The 27178-nt window shown below is 52.7% G+C and overlaps 1 protein-coding gene across 4 annotated transcripts in view; it reads right to left on the minus strand.

Annotated features, from left to right (window-relative positions):
* COL22A1 (collagen type XXII alpha 1 chain) overlaps positions 1-27178 on the minus strand; it is a 213899-nt gene that overhangs the window by 111326 nt on the left and 75395 nt on the right. For all 4 annotated transcript variants that reach the window (XR_012502318.1, XM_074353139.1, XM_074353140.1 and 1 more), the window contains exons 13-22: positions 19171-19224; positions 18084-18128; positions 16975-17028; positions 15040-15084; positions 12174-12227; positions 9971-10015; positions 5737-5781; positions 5436-5465; positions 5113-5166; positions 1354-1407 (exon numbers count right to left, since the gene is read on the minus strand). Coding sequence is in view for 3 of the 4 variants with exons in the window: in XM_074353139.1 (XP_074209240.1) it covers positions 1354-1407; positions 5113-5166; positions 5436-5465; positions 5737-5781; positions 9971-10015; positions 12174-12227; positions 15040-15084; positions 16975-17028; positions 18084-18128; positions 19171-19224 (480 nt within the window). In the remaining variant the exon portion in view is untranslated. The remainder of the gene's footprint in view (positions 1-1353; positions 1408-5112; positions 5167-5435; positions 5466-5736; positions 5782-9970; positions 10016-12173; positions 12228-15039; positions 15085-16974; positions 17029-18083; positions 18129-19170; positions 19225-27178) is intronic.

Genomic DNA, 27178 nt, shown 5'->3' on the forward strand with positions numbered 1-27178 from the left:
GTATGTCCCCTCCCCTGCTTAGTAAGAGTCAATGAAATAAAGATTTTTAAAAACCTTCGCAGTCATTTTTGTATCAGGAGTCCACTCACCAGCTAACACCATACTCGGAACAACACTGGGAGCGGTTCAAGGGAAGATGAAATACGGGTCACCTAACCACCAATCACATGATGCACAAGGCTGCTGTTGTCTCTTAAGACCCTGCCTGAGCGTGCTGGGAGAATGAGGCCCATGACAGCCGCCACATCGTGCTGCCCACAACAGGCCAAGCCCCACACTGGGCACTTTTCCTCACAGCTCAGCCGGCAGGGATGTCTTCCCACTGACAAATTAACAGGCTCAGAGAGGCTGGGTGACTGGAAGGGTCACACTGCTGCTGAGAAGCAGAGCTAAGCTTCAGACCTGGGTGCATCTTGCTGCAAAGTCCAGGATCCTCACGCTTTACAGAGGAGCAGGCAACCCGGCTTTGACCCATCTGGTGGATGGGGACTTGGCGTCTGGGGCTGGTGATGCTCAGCGGGCGCTGACACACCCAAGGTCTCCTAGTGGGGTAAGTGACTTCTCCCACCCAGCTTCCCCTCATGACACCTTGCCATGCCCCAGCTAGCCTTCAAAGTAAGTGCCTCTTAGAGTCTTGAGAGTTCAAGATGGTTGTAGGATGCAGAGGTATCTGGAAACCAAAGGAGGACGTTCACTGGTGAATAAAGACAGGCTGAATTTTGTGCTGAGTCATAAAAGCAGGTCACCTGATTTCAGAGCTGAAGATGCACAGTGTGGTCAGAGAGTGTGCCCAACCCCCTTAGACAGCGTGAACCCACAGCAGATCTATGACACTGTCCATCTCACAATCTGGACTAAGACAAATGCTAATTAAATTAAACATGGTAAGAAATTATGATATTAAAAATAATACAGGTTTTTAAAATACCTAATAGCCTACAGGCAGACGTCTATTCTTTTGCTGCTATTTCTTTTTCTCTTTCCTCAAGACTTAGCTCAAACATCACCTTTCAGGAAGCCCTAGCTAGCCCCCAGGTTGGGTCAGTTTCCCCTTCTCTGCGTTCTCTTGGTACTGGGCTTCCTTCTGCTGGGGCTCTGACCACACGGGGATGTGAGTTTCCGTACACCTGACTCATGGCAGACACAGACTCACCTCCAGGAGATGACCCAGGACTCAACTCAAGGCTGAACACACAGTCCATCCTCAATCATCTTTGATGAACTCAATCAAATTCCAATATTCATTCCACTCTCATGAGACAGGCATCATCTGCTCTCTCTGAGCTGCTAAAATGGGGAGGGGGTGCAGTGTGGTTGAGTTGGGGCATCAGGAAGGAAAGACCATTTACTTACTCGGAGACCTTGCAAACCAGGAGGTCCGTCCTTGCCTTCCGGACCCGTAAGCCCCTTTAGGAGGAGGAGAAGGGGAAAAAAGGAGAGACAGATGATGGTAAATACAAAGTAAACACTGCAGGATATACTTTGCTCCCTCACTCTCACTGGATGGGAAAATACCATCCCATTCTATGGGGAAACTGGGAGGTCAAGGGGGAAAGCATCCTGCTCCCGCAAATCTGTAACACTTTAAAAACACGTGCGTCTATCTGATCTAATTAGGTATGCTTAGTGACCCAGATACAGGCACTGTCATCCGTGCTTCAAAGGTGAGTACAGTAAGGATCAAGTGCTCTGCATGAAGTGCACACGAAAGACAGGTCTGGAACCCAAGTGTCTTTAGCTCTAATCCTGGTGCCTTTTCCCCTACATCTTGCTGGCTTGGTGATAACTGGCTTGGGTTATCTGACTCTCAGTAAACACTGATATGCAAGATGACAGTCTGGACAAGTAGATGAAATTGTTTATGAAAGAGTAATTTCCATTAAGCAAGGAAAACTGGTGCAGGAAGGGGTCACACTGATCTAATTACAATCCTGCCCCCTAACCTGCCACTGTGTATCTGCTGTCTGAACTCAGACAAGTCCCTTGACATCCCTGAGCCTCAGTTAACTCAATACCCAAAGTGAGGATAATATACTGACCTACTGAGTGGCTGTGAGGACCGCATGAACCGTGGGTACAAACGCCCTGACACAGCACCTGGACCTCCTGACAGCGCCCTGATTTACACTCGGATGTATACTAATGTCACCTAGAACATGGCATGGAATGTGACTGGGAAAATGCAAAATTCAGCTCTAACTGTGACTCTATCACCAACTTTATGGGTGAATTTGGGCCAGAAATTCCCTCTCTGCACTTGAATTTCCTCATCTTCATTAAACATACAACAGCTACCATTGCCAAGTTTTGCATAATTATTAAGTATTGCAACTGCACTTAGGTTTAATGTCTTTTCTCTTAATAACAGCATAAAAATGAATACATGTATGAACAAACTGCAGTAATTAAAGGTTTAAATCTCCCTTCCTCACAAGGATTATTCCAGTGAGCTTGGGGCACACATACAAGGGAAGACTGTGCGAGGTGAGTTTGCATTAAGCATCAAGAAATGCCTTGCATTTGATCTGCCCAGCTGGCCTTTCTTCCTTACTCTCAAGCAGACATTTATAAAGCTACCAGAACCTGCTTTATCTTGGGGAAAGAATGAAAAGATGCCTGCTTCCTCCACAACTCCAGCATTTGGATGCATCTGGATGCTCCACGCTGTTTCCATTTCGAGAATGGGACACATTTTCCTCTCCCTGGGATTGCTAAACACAAACTCAAAATTTTCCATTCTCAACAGAAGCCACTGAAGCCAGGTTCTCGATTTGATGCAACCCAATGAATATTTAGGGAGCGACTACTCTGCAGAAAGCCCTGAGCTAGGTGCTGCTGGGGATTTAAAAAAAAAACAAAAAGAGGCAGAAATAACAATTGATATCAGTATTGGGCTTACTAAGGCTTCGAGAACAGTGCTTTCTGTATCAACTCACTTAACCCTCACAGCACGTTTATGTAGGAGATGATGTTGATGATGATGACCTCCAAGTAAGGAATAAAGCAGAAGAGGACACAACAGCTAGAGTGATGTCATCAAAGACCCAAAGCTACTTGGTGGATGAAATGGGACATGAAACCAGATGTTCTGGCTCCTGGCCCCAAGTGTCTTCTGTGGCCATATCGCTCGTTATGAGCTCATACTGCAGTCAGGTCTCACTCGATGTCCCTCCTGAATACCTGTTGCGGGGCCACTCCTCCATAAGCAGGTATTAAGTTCCCACCGTGTGATAAACCCTGTGGATTTAGAGACGGGAGAGACACTGGCCTTGGCCTTAAGAACCTTACAGCCCTGGCCTCTCATCAGAGTCCCCCACTTCCCACAAGGTCTTAGGTAGGCTGTTGGGGTTTTGAACTCCTTCCAAGGGACTTTCATCCTCAACACCATGTATGGCACTAAATCCCGTTCTATCAAGAGCATCTAGCCCAGAGGCCATCTTCAGGACCCTGGACAGCTCCGCCGTGATGTAGGGTTGGCATAGTCTGCTGTTTCAATGTACTGCGGGCTCAGGACCCTCTCCTTATCCTGTACAATGGGCTGCAGGAGTGACACACGCAGAGAACTGTCATTAATCACCTACAGGTTTCAAGTGTTTACTCACTATGATTTCTTTTCCATACTTCTTTCATTAAACTATGAGATCAGTCCATGAGCTCCCATCCCTGTATCTCCAGTCTTAATATCTCACTTGATATAAAGTAGGTGACTACAAATGTTTGAAGTTTCTCTCACTCCATCATTCACCATAATAAATTTACATAAAGGGGAGGGCTGCCCATTATTACATTTCAGATCCCAGAGAGACAGGTCAAGGGCTGGGCACTGTTACGTTCTTATTCCTTAGTGGGAGACATGAAGTAAAGTAATTCTCCTTTGTATGTCTCAGAGGAGGTATTGCTGCCTGATGCACTCAGGGGTGAAACGAGCTTGGGCTGGACAGTCAAGACAAATCTGAGTTCCAAGCTCAGTTCTGCTTCTTAGCTGTGTGACCGTGTGCAAGCTACTTAACACCTGTGTACCAACGTCTTCACTGGCAGAAGAAGAAAAATAACTTCACCCTTGCAAACGAAATATGCATATGTGTGCATATAAAATATACTACAGCACAGTCAGTACTTGCCAGTCGTGGATCTGAAATACACGTGCATCTATGCATGGAGAGGTAAATACTGAGAGCACCGTGTGTCATCTACTTTAAATTTCTCAACATTGTAGTAATGGCAGAGAGCTCTGGAAACCAAGCTATGGGAAGGCTAAGCAAGGTATCTAAGGTTACAGAGACAGGAGCTAGCTTCTTCTGACACAAACTTTTTGAAATTATTCTAATTCTACTGGAATGAAACATCTTCCAAGTTTCTTCTAGTCTCACCCCAGCAAATCCATGCACATTTATCCTCATGAGGAAAGGGCCTCGCTGGCTTAATGTAACTCTGACTTGCGGACATTTCAAAATAAGAGTTGCCTTATTTTCTTCAGTAAAATGCAGTAACTTGAAAGAAGCAGTGGCATGTTTCCAGGAAGAGCACGGTTCAATGACTGATCTCCGGACTTTGCTGTACTCTTATTAACTATTCCTGGCATCTGAACTCACATCAAACATGATCACAGAGTCCCTTTGAATAGCCTCTTCCCAAATGGTTATTTACACATCGTTAAATTCTTAACAGAGGGAGAAACCAAAGGCTGAAGTGTTTGGAGCCACCACAAAGTCAGTGTTCACCAGAGACACGGGAAAACCAATGTGCACTGGCAATGAGTCAGCTGGCACTGAAGTGTCCAACGTTTTTATTCCATTTTATCCAAAAAGGAACTACGGCACCAGACTGAACACCAGCAACCCCAACCCTGGCCTGTCTGGGGCTGGGGGCTCTGGGGGCAGGCTGCCCGGGCTTCAGTGCGGCTTCCACACTTGCTAACAGCCTTGCCTGTGCCAGGGAGCTCAGTCCTCAAGGCTCAGCTTCCCCCTGTGCTAGATGTGGACGACACCCCGTTCACTCGGGCTGACGGGATGAGCTTCCCAAATGACACAGCGCTCATCGGCAAGAACGGCTACTATTTTTCAGACCCAGAGGTCTTCAGAGCAGACCCAGGGCTGGGCAGGGATGACTTACCGGAGCTCCTGGCGGCCCAGGTGGGCCCTGGTGACCTCGTGGTCCTGGGGCACCCTGGTAACACAAGCCAAACCCGCATTAGCCACGACTCCCCCTCCACGTGACCCGGGCCACCCCCATGACCCTCTGCTGACTCCGAGTTTCCTCCCAGAGTTCTGAACAGGGACCCAGAGACACAGGGTGGGGATCTGGCAGAAAGTCAGCTTGGCCCATCTCTGCAAGGCCCCATCTGAGCTCAGCAAGCAGTTTCACCCCCATGGCCATGGCCTTTCTATTTCTGCTCCCACCCGAAAGCCCCACGAGAGGACCCACTTGCCTCTTACCTGCTCACCCTTCAGGCCCTCTCTCTGCACCTGAGGGACAAACCAGATGTCAGCAAAGGTGGTGGCATTTTCTTAACAGGCAAGCTCTCTCCACTCCATTCAGGGTATTTACACAGCATGCTGTAAGGCAGCCATTTCCGACTTTTCTCTGATTTTATCCCATTTTTAGCATGCAAAGCCTTGAATCCAGCTCCTGTCCTCCGAAGAGTTCCACCTCCTTCTTAGGGGCAAGGACTCTCCCAACTACACAACTACATCAGTGCTTGCGTCCACAGTTCCACCCACCGGTGACTTCACTTACCACAGCGCCCGGCACACCAGGAGGTCCTGCGGGCCCCACAGCCCCCTGCGGAGACATGACAAACACTGCAACAGAGTGAACCTTTGCCACCTTCTCCTGCTGTTCCCCACCCCTTCGAGGCCCTTGCTTACTCATGCAAGTCCTCAGGACCACTTCCGTCTGAGCTCCACCACACACGCCATCACGCCCGGTCTTACTGCCTTCCTGTAACCGGCTCAAATTCTCTTTATCTAATTCTTATCTCTGCGTCAAGATCGCAGGAGCCTTGTTTTCTCTTAGGTGCCTCTCCAGCCGGGTGCCTCAATTTGACTGGTGCTTTTCACAGCTTTCTGCTCAAGAGCATCCCTCGGTCCCCTGTTCAGTGGGCGCCTGCTTGCACCAGCGCTGCATTAGGTGCAGCAGGAGCAGGGGTTAGCGCTCACAGAGCAGCCGCTGAGCCGAGTCCGTGGTTCAGCACGTGGTCAGCGTTCATGTTAAATGAGTAACACAAATGCTGTGATGCCCCCTGCCCCTTTTCAGCAGGTCGTGACACACAAAAGGCTTGTTCTCTGTCTCCTTCTCTTTATCACCTGGTCATCAGGGCTCTGATGGCTGTGGCTGGGTCAGATTTTCCGGAGTGTGGGTTCACCTGGGGCGTATTTTTTGACCGTGGCAACAGAAAAGCCTCCACTGCTATTACTCCAGTGCCTCAGAGCTGAGACAAGGACACTGCCTGGGGCCAACGTCCCCACACATGGCTTAGAGTTGTAACTCCTCATTCTCCCTAGAGGCTTGCTCAGGGAGCACAGGACGCATTCACAAACTACCCCTGAATAAGCTGGCAAAGAGTAGACGAGTCGCTGAATAAACAGCAAAGCGAGCTGTTAGCTCCTAAGGCTCAGAAGGAAGAATAAATGACTCAAGGCACATCTGTCGCCCCCACGGCACCCGAGGCTCTGGTTTCTGGACGGAGCGTTTTCTCTGACACCAAAACTGACATCTCATTCACAATTCTGATGCTCCCACTGCTGCCCAAGGTTGGAAAACTCACATCTTTACGTAGCATCAGGTGCCTCCCTAAAATCTCAATTAGTAATGTTTCTTTTTTTCAAATAGACCTTACTTTTTAGAGCAGTTTTAGCCACACAGCAAAGTTGCGTGGAAAGTACCGAGTGGATAACCAGAGTCAATTTTCCCCGCCAACCCTTCCTTCCCGTGTTGCACATGCAATGACCAAGCCCTGCCTCAGAAACATGTTTGTGTTCCAGCTTTCCCCTGCATGGCACCACCGCCCACACACACACACACGTGCACACATATGCTCATGGGTTGCATTTTTTTACCATTCTCTATCCTCTCCAGACACTTCCACGGCGTGTATGCATGCCCAGCTCCATGCACACAGAGCCCAGCTTGGCTATCTCATCTCCATTTCTCACTGTGACTTGGGGTGTGGCTCTCACATGTAAATTTACACATAAATGAGAGAGTTGTGTGTGGCTGAATAATGAGGTTCATAACTTGGAGGTTCACAACTGCATCTTTCCTTTTTTATTTACACCATGCTTCATTATTACATTTATTTTGTTATTTCCTTGTTGCATTTCTCATTATTATTATTACATCACAAAAGTGAATTTCAATAATAGTTATGAAATCAATTAATCAACGCATGTTTTCTCACCTGCACAGGTAATGTTACAGACTGCGAGATCAAATGCCCTGAAGTATTAACTCATTATTAAGGATAACCAAGATCCTCCAGTCCGTCCATAATAATCATGTGCATACAGCTGATAGACATTGCACCATTTTTATCTGCCAGGCCTTGTTCCAAGGACTTGAAGTGGGTTCAATATTTTCCTCTCAGATACTATCCTATCTTAGAGATGAGGAAACTGAGGCACAGAGATGTTCAAGGTCAAAAAGCCAGGAAGTGACAAATCGTCTGTCCCTGAATCATTCTTTCCACTATGTGGGTGTCACATTTTTGCAAAAATCTGTTTTATCCATTGTGCTAGGTCAGCCTCCCAGGTGGCCCCCAGTGGCCTCCCTCCTGGCATTCACACCCTGTGCAGTGACCCCCTGAGTGTACCCATGTGACTATGTGGCCAACAGCATGCAGCAGAAGTGATGGTGTGCATGTCTAAGATGGAGTTATAAACATGACTGTGGGTTCCACTGTGGAACCGCCCACCCAGCCCTGGCCCCAGACCACTCACCACACACTCTAGGGGAGGCAATTTCCACTTCTGTGAGCAGCCCCACGGAGAGGCCCATGTACTCAGGCCGACAGCCTCCAACGACCCTGTTAATGAGCCTGAAAGCGGCTTCTTCAGCAGAGACAAGTACATCCTGGTGGCCACCTGACTACAGCCGCATGTAAGACCCTGAGACAGACAGGCCCAGCCGTCCTGGTCTTAGATTCCTGGCCCTCAGAAGCTGGGTGAGACAACCCGTTGTTTCACACCTCTCAGGTTCAGGATGATTTGTTATGCAGCAGGAGGTAACTAATACAACCATGGGGTCAATCCATTAAAACTCTAAGTACAGTTTAAGTAGAGAATCCCCTGATACTGAGGCCTGCGGTGCAACATCGCATGGGCAGTTAAGGTCTACAGCCACTGTGGCATCTCGAACACACCACTTTTCTGGGCCTCTGTTCTCACATCTGTAAAGGGAGGGGGATTTAAAAGACCAGCTCTATGGTTCCAATGACTTTCTCAAATTGCAAAGTATCTAAGACCTGCCCCAGCGATGTTCCCTCGGGATGAGTGGAGAGGCGTCATAGCACCAGAGAACCGCTCGTTTCTGCGCTATTCCAAAGAACGACCCGATCACACGTGACCCGTCCCCCGTCTTCCCCCTTCTGCTGCACTCAAGTTTCCTAAACCATGAGAACTCAGCTGTTTCCCAACCAGGAGGGGCCAAAAACCTCTACAAGTGAGGTGGAAGCTTGGAATTTATAATAGACACACCCAGACAGGCAGTAGCAGGAAAGAGCTGTCACCTGGATCCAAACCTTCATTCGCTCTTAGTGACTTGAAATAAAGGACTTATTTTAGGATTTAGCACCCCGTTAAGGGGCTGCAAGAATACATTAGAACCCTGACAGCAGGGTAAGATAACAATGTAAATCTAAAAGTACCGAGACAGAGAGAGAATAATTAACTCAGCTAGAACTGAACTGACCGAGCAAGCTGGGAAGATACCAACATTCTCCAGCCATCGTTCCTAAACGGAGGCTCTTAGAGCCCGCAGGTCTATTTATTTACTTGTAACCTACCCCCGTTGCTTCTGTAAGGAGTTCAGCAGTCTTCTTCTTTCCTTGTTTTCAGCTCGTGCTGAAGACTAGTCTGAGTTGGGCACTGCCCTCCCCCAAACTCTGCAGTGTGACGCTGAGCAGCAGGGACACTCTCTGGTCTCGCCCTCCTTGGCTGAGCGGGACTCCTGCTCTCCCGGCCCCGCCCCAGCGGTTTTCAAACCCCAAGTCTGACGTCTTCCCTAAGGGCCTGTCTGAGCATCTGGGGGAGACTCTTTCTCCTGTCCTCAAACACAGGGCTGTCTCCCATCAGCCCTCCTACAGTCGTCCAGGACACACCACACCAGCTTAGCTTCCCTCCGTCACCCTGAGCGCCCGGACGGGTATCCTCGTCACATACGTTTTCACAGCGCGTCATAATTTGCAAAAAGAAAAAAAAGTTCACACACAGTTCTTTCAGTCGGGATACAGAAATTCTAAGCAGCAAATTCACTGACTTAAGCCTTGCTGGAAAAAAATGCTCTAAAATAGATGACCAGCAGGCTGAGATACAACCTTCATTTTGCTTATGAAATAGTTAGCACATTTTCAGGATTATAATTCTGGTAAAAAAAAATTTAAATGTTGCAATGGAAAGAGAAGGAGAAAAGGAGGACGAGGGAAGGGCATTTGTAAGATTTTTTTTGTATTTGTTCCCAGCCTTAGTCCAAAAAGCAATTTAAGTAGCACAAGATTTTAATATGTCTGGATAGTATATAATAGGGATTTTTGTTTGTTTTTTAATGGATTTTTAATCTTAAAGAAAAAACATGCTTTAGTGCAACAACCAGAAACTTCTTGTTAGCTGACTCCTGGTGCCTAACTCGTCACTCTGCCTTCACTCTGTTCCCCAAACTGCAGCCTGCGCCCCCCAACAACACACACACCAGCCCTGACTGCTCAGCTCACACACCTGCTCGTCCAGAGCCCCCTCCCACCCAGGGCCTGGCTTACCTTCTCTCCCTGGGGCCCTGGCACGCCGGGAGGGCCGGGTCTTCCCTGGAGGGAAGAAAGGCAAGGTCAGGGGCAGTGAGCGGAGAAGGCAGGGGTTGAGGGCGACGCACCTCCAACTGCAACAAGGCTTCTCCCCAGAAGACACAGTCCGCCTTGGACAAGACTTCCCAGACTGTGCTTATGGCTAGAAAGTTCTTCCTCAGCTAACCTGCCACCACCATCTCCCTGTGGTCCCCTCTGGACTCACACTGGCACTGGAGTGGAGAGCGCATTCTGACCCAGCGAAGGACCCTTCCTGAGGGACGTGAGGGACACATTGGAGACACTCTGGGAAGGAGGCTGGAAGAAAGCAGCCGAGAGCTGCTCAGAGCCGGGGGAGCGCGGAGGGCCATGCCTGTGGTGCCACATGGAGCCCTCAGGGCGCGCTGGGGCCCAGAGCCTCCGTGGCTGAGAAGGCAGGAAGGGCTGCCTGGACTCTGGATCAGGAGGCGGTAATCAGGCAGGGACAACCAAGGTCCCAGCAGGCTGGCACAGCGACGCCCAAGTCGCACCTAATCCTCTTCGGTGTTCCCACAGGGAGGCCTTCCAGGAGCAGCTCCGACGAGCCCGGGCATTTAAAGCTCCACTGGAGCGGGAAGTAAGGAGGGGCCCAGGGGCCACCCCTCCCTGGGGGCCCTCCTGTGGGTCGCCTCCTGGAAGTGGGGAGGGATTGGAGGGCAGCTGGACGACCAGAGGTAACCCTGGTGATTAGTGCTTTTCGCAGGGATTCACCTAGAGGCACGAGGAGAGACGCATTCGGAGACACAGGAGTCCTCTCGCTTCTCTCTTACTGCAAACAGCAGAGATCTGGACAGAAGCTACATGTCCCGCCACAGGAGAAGGCGCTCCGTGGCTCTCACTTGGCCTGGCCTTCTGCGAACCCTCCGCCCGCCTTCAGGCCGTCAGGACTGCACCCATTTGCTCGTTGACTGCTTTTCGGCTACTCTTTTGTGGAAGGGGCGTTTCTTTCTTGGCCATCATCACCATGTGGGCATTTCCAGGGCTAACAGCCAGGACTGGCACAGAGACGGCCCACAGTGAATCAGCAAAAGTGAATAAACTGTGGCACATTCGTACCATCGAGCACTAACTGGTCATCCGGGTCACACCGTTGGAGAACAGTTAAGAAAACAGTTACATGTTTACGATGTAGGGTTAAAGGAAGGGGGCAAGATGGGAAAGGTATGATTCTAATTTGTTAAATCACAATAAATATAAACCAAGATGTTATTTTGGGTGATGGGATTAACCATAAATTTAACTTATATTAATATAGTATGTTAAAGTTAGTGTATTTATTATAATGAATTCATGTATCAAATATAATTTGTGTATTTAATCAATTCATCATCTATCTACTAATAATATAAGTATATTCATCGATATGTTGATGTGTTAAGCTATATTATACAAATAAACATTTTTCTAAATGGTCTTCAAGTAGATGTATAATTTTCGGCTTTATTTAGTTTTAACCATTTGAACATTTAAATTTGGTTATTTTGGGCACAGTATGTTAACATAGTTCACAACTTAAGTGCATAAAAATTTCCTTCCCGTCCCATCCATCAGCCACTGCGGGTCCCGTCTCGGAGGCAACCAAGGAAGCAAGTTACTAGTTTCCTGACTGTCCTTCCAAAGACAGCCCACGTCTCTATGAGGCACAGATGCAGCTTCCACACCGTTGTACGCATGCCTTTATTTCCCAGTTAACAATACACCTTGCAGAACATCCACATCATGTGTTAGGAGTTCCTTGGATTCCCACAGCTTCGTGCTTTTCTCCTGTATCTATACACTGGATTCATTCAACTGATTCCATACTGATGAGCGTCTGGGCTGTTTGCAACCTTTCACTCTCAGGGACAGGACTGCAGTGAACACGTCACTTTGAACACATGCATGTCACCCACGGCCCTCATGGTAACGATCACATGTCATGTTACTGAGGTTATTTTTAGAATGGATTCAAGGTGTTCTCTGGGAACACTGGCCTTGAGGAGTCCTGTGGGAACGTAAGCCGAGGGCTGGTGGCTAAGTCTCCTGGAGCCCCCAGCTAAGCAGGACAAAGACAGGGGTGCCCAGGCCTTATGAGTTCTGTGTGAGGCCCCAGTCCACTCTGTCCGCCAAAGAAACCCAGCCCACTGGAGCCAATGCTGCCTACCTGCTCTCCGGTCTCCCCCTGCTTCCCGGGGAATCCGTCCAGACCTCGCTCCCCCTGGAAAAAGAAGGAAAAAGAAGAAATGAGGAACAGAGGGACATCCCCATGGTCAATGGCATAAAAAGGAAGTGTAAACAGAGGCCCCGGGCGCCGGATCATGCTCCACTCTCCACCAGAGACCTTCGGATACAGGACAGCCAGACACACACGGCCTGGAGTTTGTGTCCTGGGGGTCAAGGAGCATAAGTGAAAGGTCAGGGAAACCACATTCCTACCTCTGCCCTTCATTTCACAAACCTTGACTGAGGGGAGACCATGAAAGCAATGGCTGCACGGGGCCTGCAATGCAGTTCATCAAGCGGCCGGGACGTTTTACTCACCGTTCATCCACCCAGTGAGTAGGTAATGAACATCCAGTGCGAACCCAGGGCCGGGAGTAGACCTCAGCGTTCACTGTTGGCTAACGGCAGGCTCTCATCCAGGCAACCACCCAGCCTCCACCCACCAGCTATGTTCAGACAGATCTGGGTTTGAATCTCTCATCAGCTGTGGAATCTTGGGCAAATCCCTCGACCTCTCTGAGATGTGTCTGTTGACTGTTTCCTGGGGATGAAAACCATCCCTTCCTCGGGCAAGTGGCAAAGCCACAGCCTTGACCCGCTGTTTGGGAGACTTTCCCAGGTGACGGAGCCCTGGGGCGCCTGCCCTCTGCTGCACTAGGTCACCTGGATCTGACAGTCAAGGTCCTGGAGAGGCTGGGGGCCTGTATCCACCTCATCTTGACACGTCCTGGCTGTGTCCACACTACTGTCCTTTGCTTTGGTTCCCACACCTCCCATTCACCAGTTCTCCCTCCTGGGGGGTCTGGTCTGAGGACCCGGACTGATGAAGGACTAGGCCGTGCCTTCAAGGTCCCAGAGCTCAGTCCTCACCAGACCCGCCACCTTCAGCCCAGGAGCTGGCCTGCAACAGGCACAGTGCAACAGCAGGTGCTTGAGGGACCCTGGATGCCTGGAGGCCTGTTCTGAACCCCAGGCAAGGGCAGCATGGGCCTGGGTCTCTATGCCCTCAGGGGCCGGTCAGGCCAGAATGCCGCACACCCAGGCCTCCGGGCAGAAGCAAGGGCGAGCCCGCCACGCACTCTGGACACAGAGGCCGGGCGACACTCGTGCTAGTCTACAGCTCAGCCTGACTGTCGAGTCTGTTCCCCGAATCCTGCTCCCACGGTGCAGGTGGGGCGCTTTCAAATCAGAGCCCTGTTCCCTGGGGCACAGAGCTGCACATCGAGCCCCACACCTGAGCCCTCAGCTACTCCAAGGGCCACTTTCAAGTCTGCAGAGTAAAGGACAGGGACAGAGGGCCGCAGAGAGGAGGCGACCTGTACCTTACGGAACCCTGTGAAATCTCGCAAAAGAACCAAGAGATGCAAATCTTAATGACCCCGGGTCAGAGGTTTCACTTTTTAAGCTACAGGGACTAAAATCTAATATCCAACAAACAGAAACCAGGCTGTGGAGCCTGAAGTGCGCCCCGCCCTCTTCCTTCCGAGGAGACTTTCGGGAAGCCACGTGGCCACGTGCTCCTAGAGCCACACGACACGTTCATTTCCTTGGGCCAGAACCCCCCCTTCTGGGGGAGCAGCCTAAGGAAAGCATCCTAACTTGAAAAATAAATAAATAAAGCTATGGCTGTAAAAGCGTTCACCAAAGCATTAGTTTTAATCATGAAAAACTGAAAACAACCCAACATGATCAATAACAGGGAAACAGGCACATAAATCAGGGTCTGGTCCCACAGTGAGATGCTGTGCAGCCGCTGGACATAAATCACAGAAAGAACAGCATGGGGAGCTGCTGCACGCAGGAACAACGAACAAGGCAGGACGCAACGTGGCAGGCGCCACGTGTGACCACATGGAGAGAGGGGGGATGTGCAAGAGGAAGTCCTGCAGGACGTGCCCGTGTCCACGGCAGCTGTGGCAGGGTGACAGAATCAGGGGCTGTCTTTCACTGTTTTCCAAAAATAGTGAAATGAAACTACATTTCTTAATTTAGAAATCCCCTGTAAAACCAGGGAAACGTACTCCAGGAAGACAGAATGGGGTAGGCGCTGAATAGGTATCTGGAACATGGCTTCGGGCAGGAGGACCAAGCGCCAGCTCCTGACCGGAAGGAACCCCGGGGATGGACGGGCCAGGGGAGAGCTTCTCGGGAAGCCGCACCCACTGTGGTCTGGGCAGGTGGAGGTGGGGGTGGGTCCTCGTTCCACCCCGCAGAGCCCTGAGCACTCTACAGCATTAGCACCGGTGGGAGGATCCGGTCTGGGGGTTACTCGTGATGGGTGGCATCCTCAGGAAGGACGGCCGGCCTTGGCCCTTCTCGAGTCTGTCACCGCAGGCACCACCTTCAACGAGTTTACAAGTCTCAGCTTGGGTCATGTCACAGCACTGAGTGAACTGGGCTAAATATGGGTCACCGAGGCCACAACTGTCACCACGCACCCTCTCTCTGAGAGTCAGGGTGACCAAGGAGAGGAGAACTTAAACAACTTGCCAAGTGAGGTGTGGGTCCCTGGCAGCAGCTGGAACTTTTTGAGGCCCAATCCCGGGCTCTTTCAAAAGCTCTCTGGCCTGGAAACCAGAAACTCTGCTTTCGTGAGGGGACTGCGGCCCCTGCAGGATCTGAGCCCACGGCCTTCCCAGCCCAGCGCTTACACTCAGCCCTCAGCCGCCACATGTGCACTCGCGTGTGCACACACGCGCGCGCGCACACATACGTGCACACACACCCGTGCACACGCACACACGTGCGCGCACACGCACACCTTCCCTGGGAGGCCGCACACACTGACGGGAGCGGATTGTAAATACCTTTTCTCCTTGGGCTCCCTTTTCACCGCGCTCTCCGTGGAGACCCTGGGGGAGAGGGGAAGGTGAGTAACATGGCATCCCAGCCCAGCTTCCCTGTGCTCGAACTCGGAGGGCCCATGCACAGTCCGGCCCGGGTGGTGATTTGTCTCTATCAAGTCTCACTCTGCCCAGTGGCCTGCGCACTGAGCTCAAAGGTGAGCTCCCAGGGCTGGTCCCCCGGCCTGGATTACCCCATCCTCCCGGTTACAGACTCAAACACACCCTGGCCCTGGAGCACATCTGGCCGAGTGCGCGAATGTGACCTCAGAGCCAGTCCCCACCGCCACCCAGAGCCTGGGAACCAAGAAAGGGCCCCCACACTGAGCGTGAGGCCCTGGGGCCCTTTAAGCCGCAGTCGCCCACCTCCCTCAGGGGCCGGGCCCTGCCCCACCCTGTGTCCTCCCCACGGCCGGCAGGCGTCCACCCCGTGCTGAGGAGTCCCTCTTCTCTGTGAGGACGTGTCAGCCAAGATGCGGGCCTCTCTGACTACAAGATCCAAAGTACAGTCACCATGCTGCCCCGCCCAGCCCATCCCCACGCTCCCACCAGGCTTCACTTTGCTCACAGACCTCAGCCCAGGAGACACATTTTCTGTCCCCACCCCAGGAGAATGTGAACCCCCAGGAGGGCAGTGCCTTCCTTCCTTCAGGACTGTGTCCCCAGAGGCTGGAAGACTGGCTGAAGCCTCATGTCCATAAACACTAGTTGAACGACTAAGTGATTCAATGAACGGCTGCAAAAATCCCTTGGTTTGCACAAGAATCTCGCAGAAGTTTTGCCCAAAGGCTACTGCCCCATGCTAAAGTGCAGACGATCAGTGCGCGTGTGTCTGCTCTTGTCAGACGTGCAGGATGGACAGTGTGATGCCGGGGCCACCAGCAGCCCAGCGGGCCGAAGCGCAGCTTCTCCGGGCAGGACCTCTGGACAGGCCAGCAGCTCAGTGCGTGGCCCTGCTGGAGAGGCGTGAATGTGTCCTGTGTTACTAGGCGAACTCCCTCTGCCCCCTCTCTTTCCTCTCCCTTCCTGGAGAAGGGACCCTTGGACACTGTGAAAGGATGTTAAAGGGGGCAGGACTGCCCAGGCCCGCTTATGCATTTCAGGAATAACACCTACATCTTTGGTGCCTGGAGAAGAGGCACAGGACCAGGGCCGCCGGAGGCCCTACCTCCCAGAGGGCAGAGGGTCTGCGGACCACTGAGGCCCGTGGGGAAGGCAGGGCACACAGGCCATTTTAATTCCACTCAAGTATTTTGGCCAGATACTTGGAGATCAGGGCCTTAAGTGCCCCCAAGGCAGTGCGAGCTGCCTTGTCTGAAAACAGACTTTTGCGGTGCTTCTTTCCTTGAGACAACCTCAAGACTTTCTTAACGGGAACCAAGAACAGGGGCAGAGGCCCAAGAAGCCACTTGGCCCCGTCCGCACCAAGCCTGTTTATTCATCGCTCTCCTCAAGGGCACCTGGTCACTGACCACCCGCCACGTGTCTGCCACTGTTCTAGGGACCCACCAGGGATTAATGAAAATTCCACCCCTTCTGGAGTGGCAGACTGGACAGGCTCATAAAAATGTCTTCTTTAGGTCAAGTGTCAGAAACACCCGGGCTGCTGGGCAAAAATGCAGATTCCTGGGCTCCGCACAGACCTGCTGCTTTGTTATCCGGGAGTGGGGTCCCAGGAACGTACATTTTAACATGCTCACCAGAGCTCCTTAATGTGTACCGCCACGTGTGAGCATTTCTGGTCTAAGAAGAGGCACCAAGGCTTTGCTGCCACTGGCACGTGCCGGGCAGCGGGGCCTCAGTGTGTGGGTGTAGGATGGGGGCCTGCAGGAGAGCTGGGTCCCAGTCCCGGGAGAAGGCCACGGAGCTCCCCTGCCCCAGACAGCTGCCTCTACTTACGGGAGCGCCGACGGGTCCGGAAGGTCCGGGGAGTCCGGGTGGTCCTTGGAATCCCTGCAGAAGAGCGTTCACAGGGGAAGGTTTGGGGATGGAAGAAAAGGCAGGACCAGAGGCAACAGTCAAGAACCGTGTCTGGGGACGAGATGACCGCTTCTTGCCTGCCATGTGCTGCCACGCTGCCCACACAAGGGTTCGCCCAGGGACCCCTCCACCTCCGCTGCCCACCCTCTACCCACCCAGTGGAGAGCACAGGCCGCTCCCTGCCTGGCGGAGCCATGACTCATCCCCAGCTCTGCAAGGAGCGGAAAACAGTGTGCTGCCTTTGAGCGACCACCCGGCCAGCACATCACTGTCGTTTCCACGTGCCCTGCGGCCATCCCCGGACCCGGCCAGGACAGGTGTGCAGCTCCTGGTAATGTGACTGATTCCTGCCGCTCAGCACTTGCACTTGGCCTTGGGGCCAACAGAACCCGGGCAAGGCCTGACACAGCCCAACGGAAGTCTGCAGAGCCCAGGGCCCCTCTGCTGCCTGGACCAGGAGCTGCTCTCTAGGCTGCTAACCTGGCACCATCTGTTAAAAATATACTACAATTAAAATGTGCTTCTCTTCAGGCAAAGGTACCCCAATTTTTGTAAGCTGGCCTCAAAATAAAAGCATGGTACATGAGACTCCCCCGCATTGGACCCACGCCGACGTGCATTCATCAATTTTACTGAGAAACAAATGAAATCAGAAATGACTTGGAGGGCCAGGAGTAGGGGGAAAGTTATGGAAACTACGATGCGTCCATATCAGGGAATAGCACGCATCGATGGAGAGAACAGGTGGTATCTGTCTGCACTGGTGTGGAAAGACGTCTCTGTCTCTTGTTGAATAGACAAAGTAAATGGCAGAGAATGGCATGATTTGTTTTTTGTAAGAATTTGGAAAACACTGTGGATGTGCAGACACACACACACAGGCACGTGTGTGACTGTGAGAGAAGTGTAGGCGGGGAATCCACGCGTGCACCGCCTCTAGACCTAAGGAGACGATACCCCAAAAATGGGCTTTGCATCAAAATCTGTGCACCAGGAACATGAGAGGAATAACTCAAAGCGACACTTACCCGCATGCCCACCTCACCAGGCAGTCCCGGCTCTCCCGGCTCCCCCTGCACACACAAAACTGCATGTGGTCACAGCCCAGGGCACCGGGCATCCAGGCCCAGGCACGCAGGGCCCGTCCAAAGCCTCCCGGGGGCACCCACTCCTGGAACTCAGAACTCTTCACAGAAGCAACATAACCGCCCCATGATGAGAGACCCAGGCACCCCTTGGAGACTCTTTCTACCAGCGCAGGGGCTGATCGGGGCCGCAGGGGTCACCACCTCAACCCCACCCACCCCTGCTGCCGCTGGGCCACCAGCTAGGTTTAGACAGAATAGTGGAGAAAGCGGGGCGACTGGAGTGCCCGTGAGGCTGTCTGCACGGAGGAGTCTGGCCACCCAGAGGGGACTGAGGGGTCTGAGATTCATGGAGCTCGCCTTCCTCTCCTGGTCTCCACCCCAGACCTCCCACCCCAGACCACTCAAGGCTGTGGGCTTTCAGGGTGCTCACAAGTCGGGGCACCCCCCAAGGCCTGCCCAGACGTGGCTGAAAATGGCAACGGGGGCAGAGAGATGGAGCCCCCAGGACCCCCTTCCATTTGGGTTCTTGGTGGGGAAGAGGATCCCTTTTCCCGCCTGCGTGGAGGTCACCTGGTGCCTGGGTTCCTGGAGTGAGTTCCAACTCAGAGGCTGGTGGATGCGGAGGGGAAGCTGGGGTGTGGACAAGAGGGAGGCAGGCAGGCCATGCCAGCTAAGGAGGCTGCTGGGGCCCCACCCGACTCCTTGAGCTACGAACTGGAGGCCTGGGAACTGAGTCCCTCACCGTGGACCTCGCTTGCTTCCCGGTCTGGCCATTGGGAGAACAAGACCTCCATGCAGAACTGCTTAGTATCAGCTAAGTGAGAAAACAGTCCCAGGGACACGCAGGCGCTACTGGCGGTGTTATCAGGCCCAGCTGACCTCCAGGGGCCTGGGGAGAGCCAGGTGCAAACGAGCCCCGGCTCAGGCCTGGCCCTGGCAGAGGCCACCCCACTTGAGGAACAGGGGCTCTGACGGGAGCTCCCCGGCCTGGTGCTGCCTGTGGGAAGGGTGGCAGTGACAGACGTACCTGCATGCCTTTGGGGCCGTCCCTCCCAGGGGGACCGGGCAGGCCCGGGGAACCCTAGGACGAGAGAAAGAGAACAGCAGTTAGAGCAGGGTGAGGACAGCCCTGGAGACAGGCTCTCGGAGTCTGGGGGCAGCGGAGAAAGCGCCAGGCGAGAACTGTGGCCGAGACATTGCTCCTGGGAGGGCGATTTGCAGACCTGCCGCCTGGGCGCCACCGGGAGAAGGTAAGAAATGCAGATTCTCAGGCTTCTCTCGACCCACTGCAGCAGGAACCACATTTTAGCAAGGGGTCCACATGCACCAGACAGTATGAGACACCCCGGCCCCGCCCGTCCCCTAACTCGCCATGTGGCCACCTCCTCCCTCCCGGCTCAGAGTCACACGTGTGTCCTGGAGCCCTGGGCTGGAGTGAGGCCCTCAACCTGGGCCCCATCCACATGGGGCTGATGACCCTCTATTGGGGGGCGGGGGCTGCCCTGGGTGTTGCAGGATGTCCTGGGGCACCTGAGATGCCAGGAGCACTCCCTAGCTGTGACAACCAGAAACATCTCCAGATAACCGCTGAACGTCCCCTGGGACTCAAAATCACCCGAAGCCGAGAACCACTTGGCTAGACCAGGTATTTAAGAGTTTTCTAATCCGGGGCAAGCTCCACTCTAATGAATCACGCGGAAGCATGAGACAGGCACCCGTGTGCACCTGCTCAGCCCCGCTCAGCCCCGGCTGGCCCACTTCCCGGGAGAGCGTCAGAGCTCCCCCAGCAGCCGCGGGAGGCAGGAGCTCTGCCTCAGGGCAGGGTGCCGGGGTCAGGAGCGGGGGGGCTCAGCTCCCCAGATGCCCTGTCTGTCTCCAAGGCACGTTTTCTCTCCTGTCCCGTCCTGTTCTGACCTAAGCAGAAGGCCTGTGTTTCCAGACAGCGGGGCCCAGCTGCCTGAAGTCTGCTTCTCCACAACACTAGGGAGAGACTGAAGACTTTCCAAAAGGGAGGCGTCACAGAGGAACAAGGACGTCTTCCGAGGAAACGCCCCAGATGGTGCTCCTCTCCAGAATCAGGGCTACTGGGGTGACGTGCAGAGCTTGCCGCAGGGGTCAGCTACCCAGTCCTTGGACGGCCAGTCTGCAGGCGGGAAGTCCTGCAGCTGCAGGCGGGGAAGGGAGGGCTTGGTGGGCTCCTGCCTCAGGAATACGGGGGGAGGGAAGCAGGGCCTGGAGCTTCCAGGGCCGTTTAACAAAGGGAGCCAGGGAGGAGACCAGAGACAATGCCAGAAGGAACTCCAGAGTTCCAGAACCTTCCCTGTGCCCACAGCTGTCACACGTCCAGCCCTGCTGGCACTTTCCAGCAAGTGTCTGTGTGACTGTCTCATCACAAGGCAGGGGCGCCACGAGGTGGAGAGTTGGGACTCCATCACCAAGTCAGCAGTGCCCACCTGGCCCAGGGCCCCACCAGTCCTCTGTGGGTGTCAATCCTTTCCGGAGCCCTACGGGTTTGTGCGGGGAGATGTCGGGGAGAAACCCCAAGAGCAGAGAGCACAGAGGCTGCTGGAGAAAAGCAGCGGTCTCAAGACCCAGCAACTCGCGGCTTCAAATCCTGCTCCGTCGCTCGGTGCCAGCGGCCTGGGTCAAACCAGTGACATGCTGAGCCCCAGTCTGCGTCTGCAAGCAGGCATCATCACCTCGCAGTAGGATCTGTGCTTCCCAAGGACGAGGACGGCTCAGCAAGCTGGTTTCGGAGGACTGCTGTCCCAGCCCGGCCCTTCTGCTCAGTTACAAGGGGTGGGCTGCTCTCGCTTTGTGTTCCGAGAAAGGCGAGAAGCCTCTTCAGAGGTGGTGCTGCGTCTGCGAAGGTGACACCTCTTTTTGAATCTTGTTTTACGTGCTTAGGATAACCAAGCTGGCGCAGCAAAAAGGCATATTCCAAGAAACTTCAGCTTTCAAGTCATCCTGAGGTCCAGGCATTTCATTAGATGGGTTCCTGCCCTTGAAAACTGCATCCCCAAGAAAAAGCCAACCTGACCTAGGTATTTTATGTCTCAGTATCACCTAATCCTAACACCACGGGACACTGCCATGCCCCAAGACACACCTTCCAAAAGCCTCCAGCTGGAATCAGCTGTCTGCAGACGTTTTGAAGAGACAAAGTTACAGCCCTAAGCATCCACTGAGATCTCATCAGGAACGTCACTCTACCTCTCTGAGCCCTGGTTTCTTCATTTATGAGACAGAGGCTCATGCTGCTTCCAGATGAGAACATGAATGTAGATATAACTGATAGGCTATAAAACAGTATTAAAAGGCCAGTTCATATTCTGGTGAGAACTAAGAACACTTTCTCAAGTGGGTCAACAAAAGGAGTGGGGGAAAGACTGGAGGTTGCCCTGGAATTAGTAAGGTCAGGGACACGGAGATTTTTAAAGGGAATATGTGTCACTCAGTATCCACAGTAAAGTACAAAAAAAAAAAAAGAAAAGGACATGGATAGTTGGAGGGGTAGAAGGGAGGAAGGGAGGGAAGGAAGAGAGAGAGAGGAAGAGAAAAAACAAGACAGGAGGGGAGGAGAGGGAAGGAGAGGACAGGACAGGCTGGAGAGGAGGGTCTAGATTTGCAGATTTGCATGCAGCCTCTGCTGCTCGTTAGCTGAACAGAACAAGTGATTCCCTCCTGGGTCTCAGCTCCGTCACCATAAAGAGGATGATGCAAGGAGTACAGTACCTCTGGCCCAAGGTGGTCGGTCGGATGCCGTGAGGCAAGGCTTTGGAAAATGCTTTGTACACAGGGGAGTTTGAAAGAAGCATCAAGTTACTTGGGGTGAACCACCCAGCAACTCCATCCTTCACCTTTAAAAAGGAAATCACTCAGCTTAAGAGGAGGACAACAGATAACGCACATGAAACCCCTCACAGAGGCTCACCAGGGCTCGGACCTCCCCCGAGTTCACCCTGGCAGCTGTGACTCAAAATCTGGGCCCTGATTCCAAGTCAAGGCTCTGACCTCCCCCCACCCCCCACTGCCTCCATGATCTCCCTGGGAGCCCTGGGCTGGTAACATCTGGCAGGAAACGATCTGCCTGCGCACACTCGTCAGAGCCAGAGGTCCAGGGATTGCACGGTTACTTCATGGGGCAAAACACAGAGAAAAGAGAGGGCAGGTATTTCCCCTGCTCTTCTGGTTAATTAAACATCAGGGTTCTTTTCCTAAATACCGACAAAGACATTGCTTCATTGCTAGAGATGCTATGTTAATATTCTTTTTCCTCCACGGGTAGGGTCAGAGTGGACCCTCAGGGGTGTGCGCTCTGGGCAGCAGTGGCCCCCGATGTGGCTCCTGGACCAGCAGCAGCAGCACCACCAGGGCCTCGTGAGAAAGGCAGGTCCTCTGGCCTCACCCCAGGCCCACTGAATCAGACAGTCTGGGAGCGGGGCCCTGCAAGTTGATTTAACAAGCCCTCCAGGTGATTTGGTCAAGTTTGAGAACCACTGCTCTGTGGAGTCAGAATACGTGATCCCAATTCCTGGCTTAGCCACGCAGAGATGAAGTCACCTGCACCTGGACACACGGGTAACAGGCCTGCAGAACGAGGACAGTGAATCTGCCCCAAACTCCACAGCTTGCGCGTGTGTCTGGCAGACAGTGCTCACACACACCAGGAGCTGTGATCACCCTCAGACGCTGTGTGGTACAGGACAGCTTACACCTCTGTGTCAGCCCACCTGGAGCACACTTTCTAATAACACTCTCCAGGCTTCCCGAGGCTAGGGGAGTTACGGAAGTCCTCCCCGGGGGAGCTAGGGAATACTGACATTTCACAGCTGTCGGCCGCCCCTAGGGATAAGACCTCACTGATGCAGAGAACGCAGAAGACGTCATTTGGTATAAAAAGTGGAAAACTATGCTGGTGTAACGGTAATTATACTTAACATTTATGAGCACTTTTCACAAATATAAGTCATTTATTTTCATTAGTTCACTTCATCAGTGCTGTGACCCTCGGAGGCAAAAACGATTATAGTCGCCAACTTAAGGGTGAGAGAAGCCAGGGTTGCCAGGGCTGAGTAACTCACCCAGCACTACACAGCTGCCAAGCGGCCAAGCTAGGGTCTGAGCCAGCCAGCTGATGCAGGGTCCTTAACCTCCCCTTGCCCTCCCAGTCTAGCTGTCCAGCACTCCAGCATCAACCCTTCCCATAAAAGCTCTCGCCCGCCTGTGTGAAGCCTTTGGTCCTCTGACTGGGCCATCAGACTTGGCAAGAGCCTGAGTGTCGGACGCAGCTGGAAAAAGTGCCTACTTTCCTATTCTAGCTCTGCCTGGGGCCGTGAGAACCCGTGAACTAAAACTTCCCCAACGTGTCCTTCAGCACCACGGACAGGGCCCGTGGCAACTTTATTTATTGTAACTCCCAGCATTTTGCCCCAACCTACAAGGCTATTTGAGGGCACGTAAGCAGCTAAACTTATTTTCCCCTAAGCCCCTTAATTATGATAAAAATAGAAGGCACTCAACCACAGTTATCCAACTTGATAACCATGAATAATGCACATTAACGCACAGGCTAAGAATAGGCAATGGGGGCGCTGATGAAGCCAGCCACGAACAAAGAGAATGAGACCCAGAGCTAGAGGCAAATGACATCAATATATCTCAGAAGTTTCACACATACAAACACACACACACAATTTTTGTCTTATGGCTCAGAGGCTCTATAATGTAGTCATGGCATGAGTTGATTCCCACAAGGGACATGGGTTTTGAGGGTCAAGAATTCCCCAAAACAAGCATCACTTTCAGAGGAGGACAGGGAACTGGCATGGGCCAGTGCAGTGGTTAAGAACAAATAAATAAAAGAACACGCATTAAAAAAAGTTGTTTTAAAGAGTAGGGGATGCAGAGTCGGACAGACAGCCTCAGCCCCACTCGCAACACTCTGTGACCTTGGGTGTTCCAGAATCCTTCAAGGAGCTGATATCAAGCTGGCACATAGCAAGAGGTCAGCACAAGGCTGATGTCACAATTCCACAACAAAGCACCTTTTCTGACACAGAGTCATTCTACCATTCCGATAAAATCATGAAGTGCTGGCCACTGGGTTCTCCAATGACTGCTAGTGCTAATGCCTCCATCCCATTCTTTCAGAAAGAATCTGAAATAAATGTGTGCCCATCGTCCCTCGCTATGCCACATACTCCCCCTGCACCAGAACCCCATGACCTGTAGCAGCATCGCTGGTGTCTGAGGACCTGTCTTGGTCTCTGCTCTGGGAAGGAGGTGCAGGGAGGACCATCCATACGTAGCAGAGCCTGCTCTTTGCTCCCCGCCCCGCTGTGCCATTCATCGCCACCTCCACGAAATCCTCTCATCTCTCAACTTCAAACACAGCCTGTCTTTGAAAGACACCAAAGAAAGAACTAGCTCAGGTGGAAGGATCCATTCTTCAGCACTGTGGAGGGCACAAGGGGTGTGCCTGTCACGTTGTGATCAGAGAAGCGTCACTGTGAGAGCAGATCTGACTGCCCGCTGAAGCAGGACCGCAGGCACTGCGTGGTGTGTCACAGGAAGGGCCCTCAGCAGCACAGACCGCGGGCACGTCAGGAGCTGCTGAGTGAGAGCATCACAGCCACACCCGCCGACTCTGCCCTTGGAGCTACGCAAGGACCAGAGCGTTTTTTTTTTTTTTTCCTAGACATTCGTCATCCCATCCCTGCTCCTCCACCTGCCTCGACTCTCAGGTACGGATGGTTGAATTAATTCTACTCTGAAGTTCATGTGCCTCATTTTGCTGGCCTTCTCCAGTCCTCTAGCACAGTGTCTGACCCTAAATTGTGCAGTTGTCACAATTCTGAACAGACCAGAGCTCATTATAAATTACCCCGCCCTCTTCCTACAGCCTTTTACAACGAAAACATCGGTGTCTTTGAGCGTTTTTCTTTCTCAGTAGCTTTGTCCACGAAACAGGGAAAGTGATGCTCTCCACCTGCATTTGTGGGGAGGCTGAGACAATGCCCGTGGAACTACCTGCTCTGTGCCTGACACCTCGAAGGTTACTGCATCAGAGGCTCCCCAGGATTCCAGCACACAGAATGTAACAGTGGACATGCAAGGAGGAGGAATCAATGACGGGGAGATAGAAACATGCAGCGAGTCCTGGGAAAGATGGACCCAGAATCAGCAGGAGACAAACATGGTGGGAGATGGTCCAACACAGCAAGTGGGACGTGCGCTCCAGACACAACACGGGACTTCATCCACCAAGTAACGTGGCTGAGCAGCGGTCTGCAGGGAATGGTGTGACCACAGCAGCATTTTTAAATCAAAGGCAAATTCACGTGCACTTGCATGTTTCAAACAGGACAGCAAGTTTAAGCCAAAGGAAGGCACCTGGAGCAGAGAAACCCCAGGCACCCTGATCCCCTGCGGGGGGTCACTTTCTGGCACGTGGGTCCCCGATGCTCCCCAAGCCGTCTGCCTGTCCTGAGAGGCTGGATCTTCACGGTCCACAGAGACGTGGAGCAGCCTGCTTTGTCTAATTTCAAATCAGCAGAGAACGGTAAGCACCAGGCTCCCTGGGGGCCTGGTTTGGAATAAGCTTGTGGAGAATCTACTTTTTTCTGAGCTGGGGACCATCCCGCCTAGCCACCAGCTATGAACCTGGCTTCCTAACAACCCTCCTGAGTTTCATCACGATGCCCATGGGCTTTCCTCCCTCAGCTTTCCTCATTTGTTTAGCTCCATGGTGAACCAACCCACAAGGACACCCCCCGTGAAGGCTCCAGGGTGCTCGGGTGCCGCACGCAGCTCTGGCGTGCTCAGCAAGACACTGGGTTGACGCTTCTAGAAAGCGGCACCCCAGGAGGTCAGCACAGCCTCTGCTATGTGTCCGGCTCAGATTTCTCTTTCACCATCAGGTTTATGGTCCCAGAAAAAGTGGAAGAAAACCATGAAAAACAAGGAACCGGTGTTGGCGTGACCTAAAATTCTGTCTGCTTCTGAGACAACTGGCCCAATAAAATTTAGCTGAGTTTCTTATATTTGCTCGCGTATTTTTTTCTGAGGCACTGCACTGTGAAATCCGAGCACAAAATCCATACGAAGTTTTATTTATTGCCATATGGATTTCTGTGAAAATGCTGAAGAGAGGACTTTCAGGTTGCTGTTGTTTTGGGGTTTTTTTTTCTCTCCTCTACCGAGTGCTGAGTATGGAGCTGCTGACCCAAGCATGGCTTTGTGGGGCACTCTGCCCCAACTCCATCCCCCTGTGGGTCCCAAGGGCCCCCAGCTTCTGTGAGGAGCCAGACCCAGTAAGGGGCTGTAAAGCCCTCTCCTTACGCTGCCCTGTTACTCCCCACTCTAGGGAAATGGGGCGGGGGGGTCCCCAGCACCAGGTCTAGGCTGGTCTCCGCCTGAGGGCCACCTTCTACAGACCGTCCCAACTCTAATCAAAATATTAATACCAGCAGCTGTTCATAAAGAAAACCACCCTGGCAGGAAGTGCACTGCCCCGCGTATCTGAGCAGCTGGACTCCGCTCAGCAATGTCACCCACAGGGGTCCACTCTGGGCCCTACCTCTGCGTGTCACCTTTACCCCACTCCACCCGGCTTATGTTATGGCCGCAGGGATGTCAAGGCTCTCATCCCACAGCTCGGGCCCCGGGGGAAAGGACCCCTGTCCCCGGGCTTCTAAGTGCAAGTCCTGAGTCCGCCGTTCTGTCTGGACTAACTTAGGTAATGCACCTAACTGACCACTGCGCTCAGGGAGTCCGGGGCCCGGAGCGCTTGGACCTGATTCCCGCTAACACCTTCCGATCTGCCAGGTGCTCCACTAAGTCCCTTCTGTGGGTGCAATCATTTAACCCTCGCTCCAGTCTTACGAGAGCCTGCTCCTGCTACTGTTATACTCAGTGGACAGGTGAGGAAACAGGCACCGAGAACCATAAGGACGTCTCCAAGGTCCCTAAAGCCTGACCCTCAGCCACTACCATGTTCTGCCTTCTGGGACCAGCCATCAGGGCACCCAGCA

The sequence above is a fragment of the Camelus bactrianus genome, chromosome 25 (genome assembly GCF_048773025.1).
Source record: "Camelus bactrianus isolate YW-2024 breed Bactrian camel chromosome 25, ASM4877302v1, whole genome shotgun sequence".
NCBI lineage: Eukaryota > Metazoa > Chordata > Mammalia > Artiodactyla > Camelidae > Camelus > Camelus bactrianus.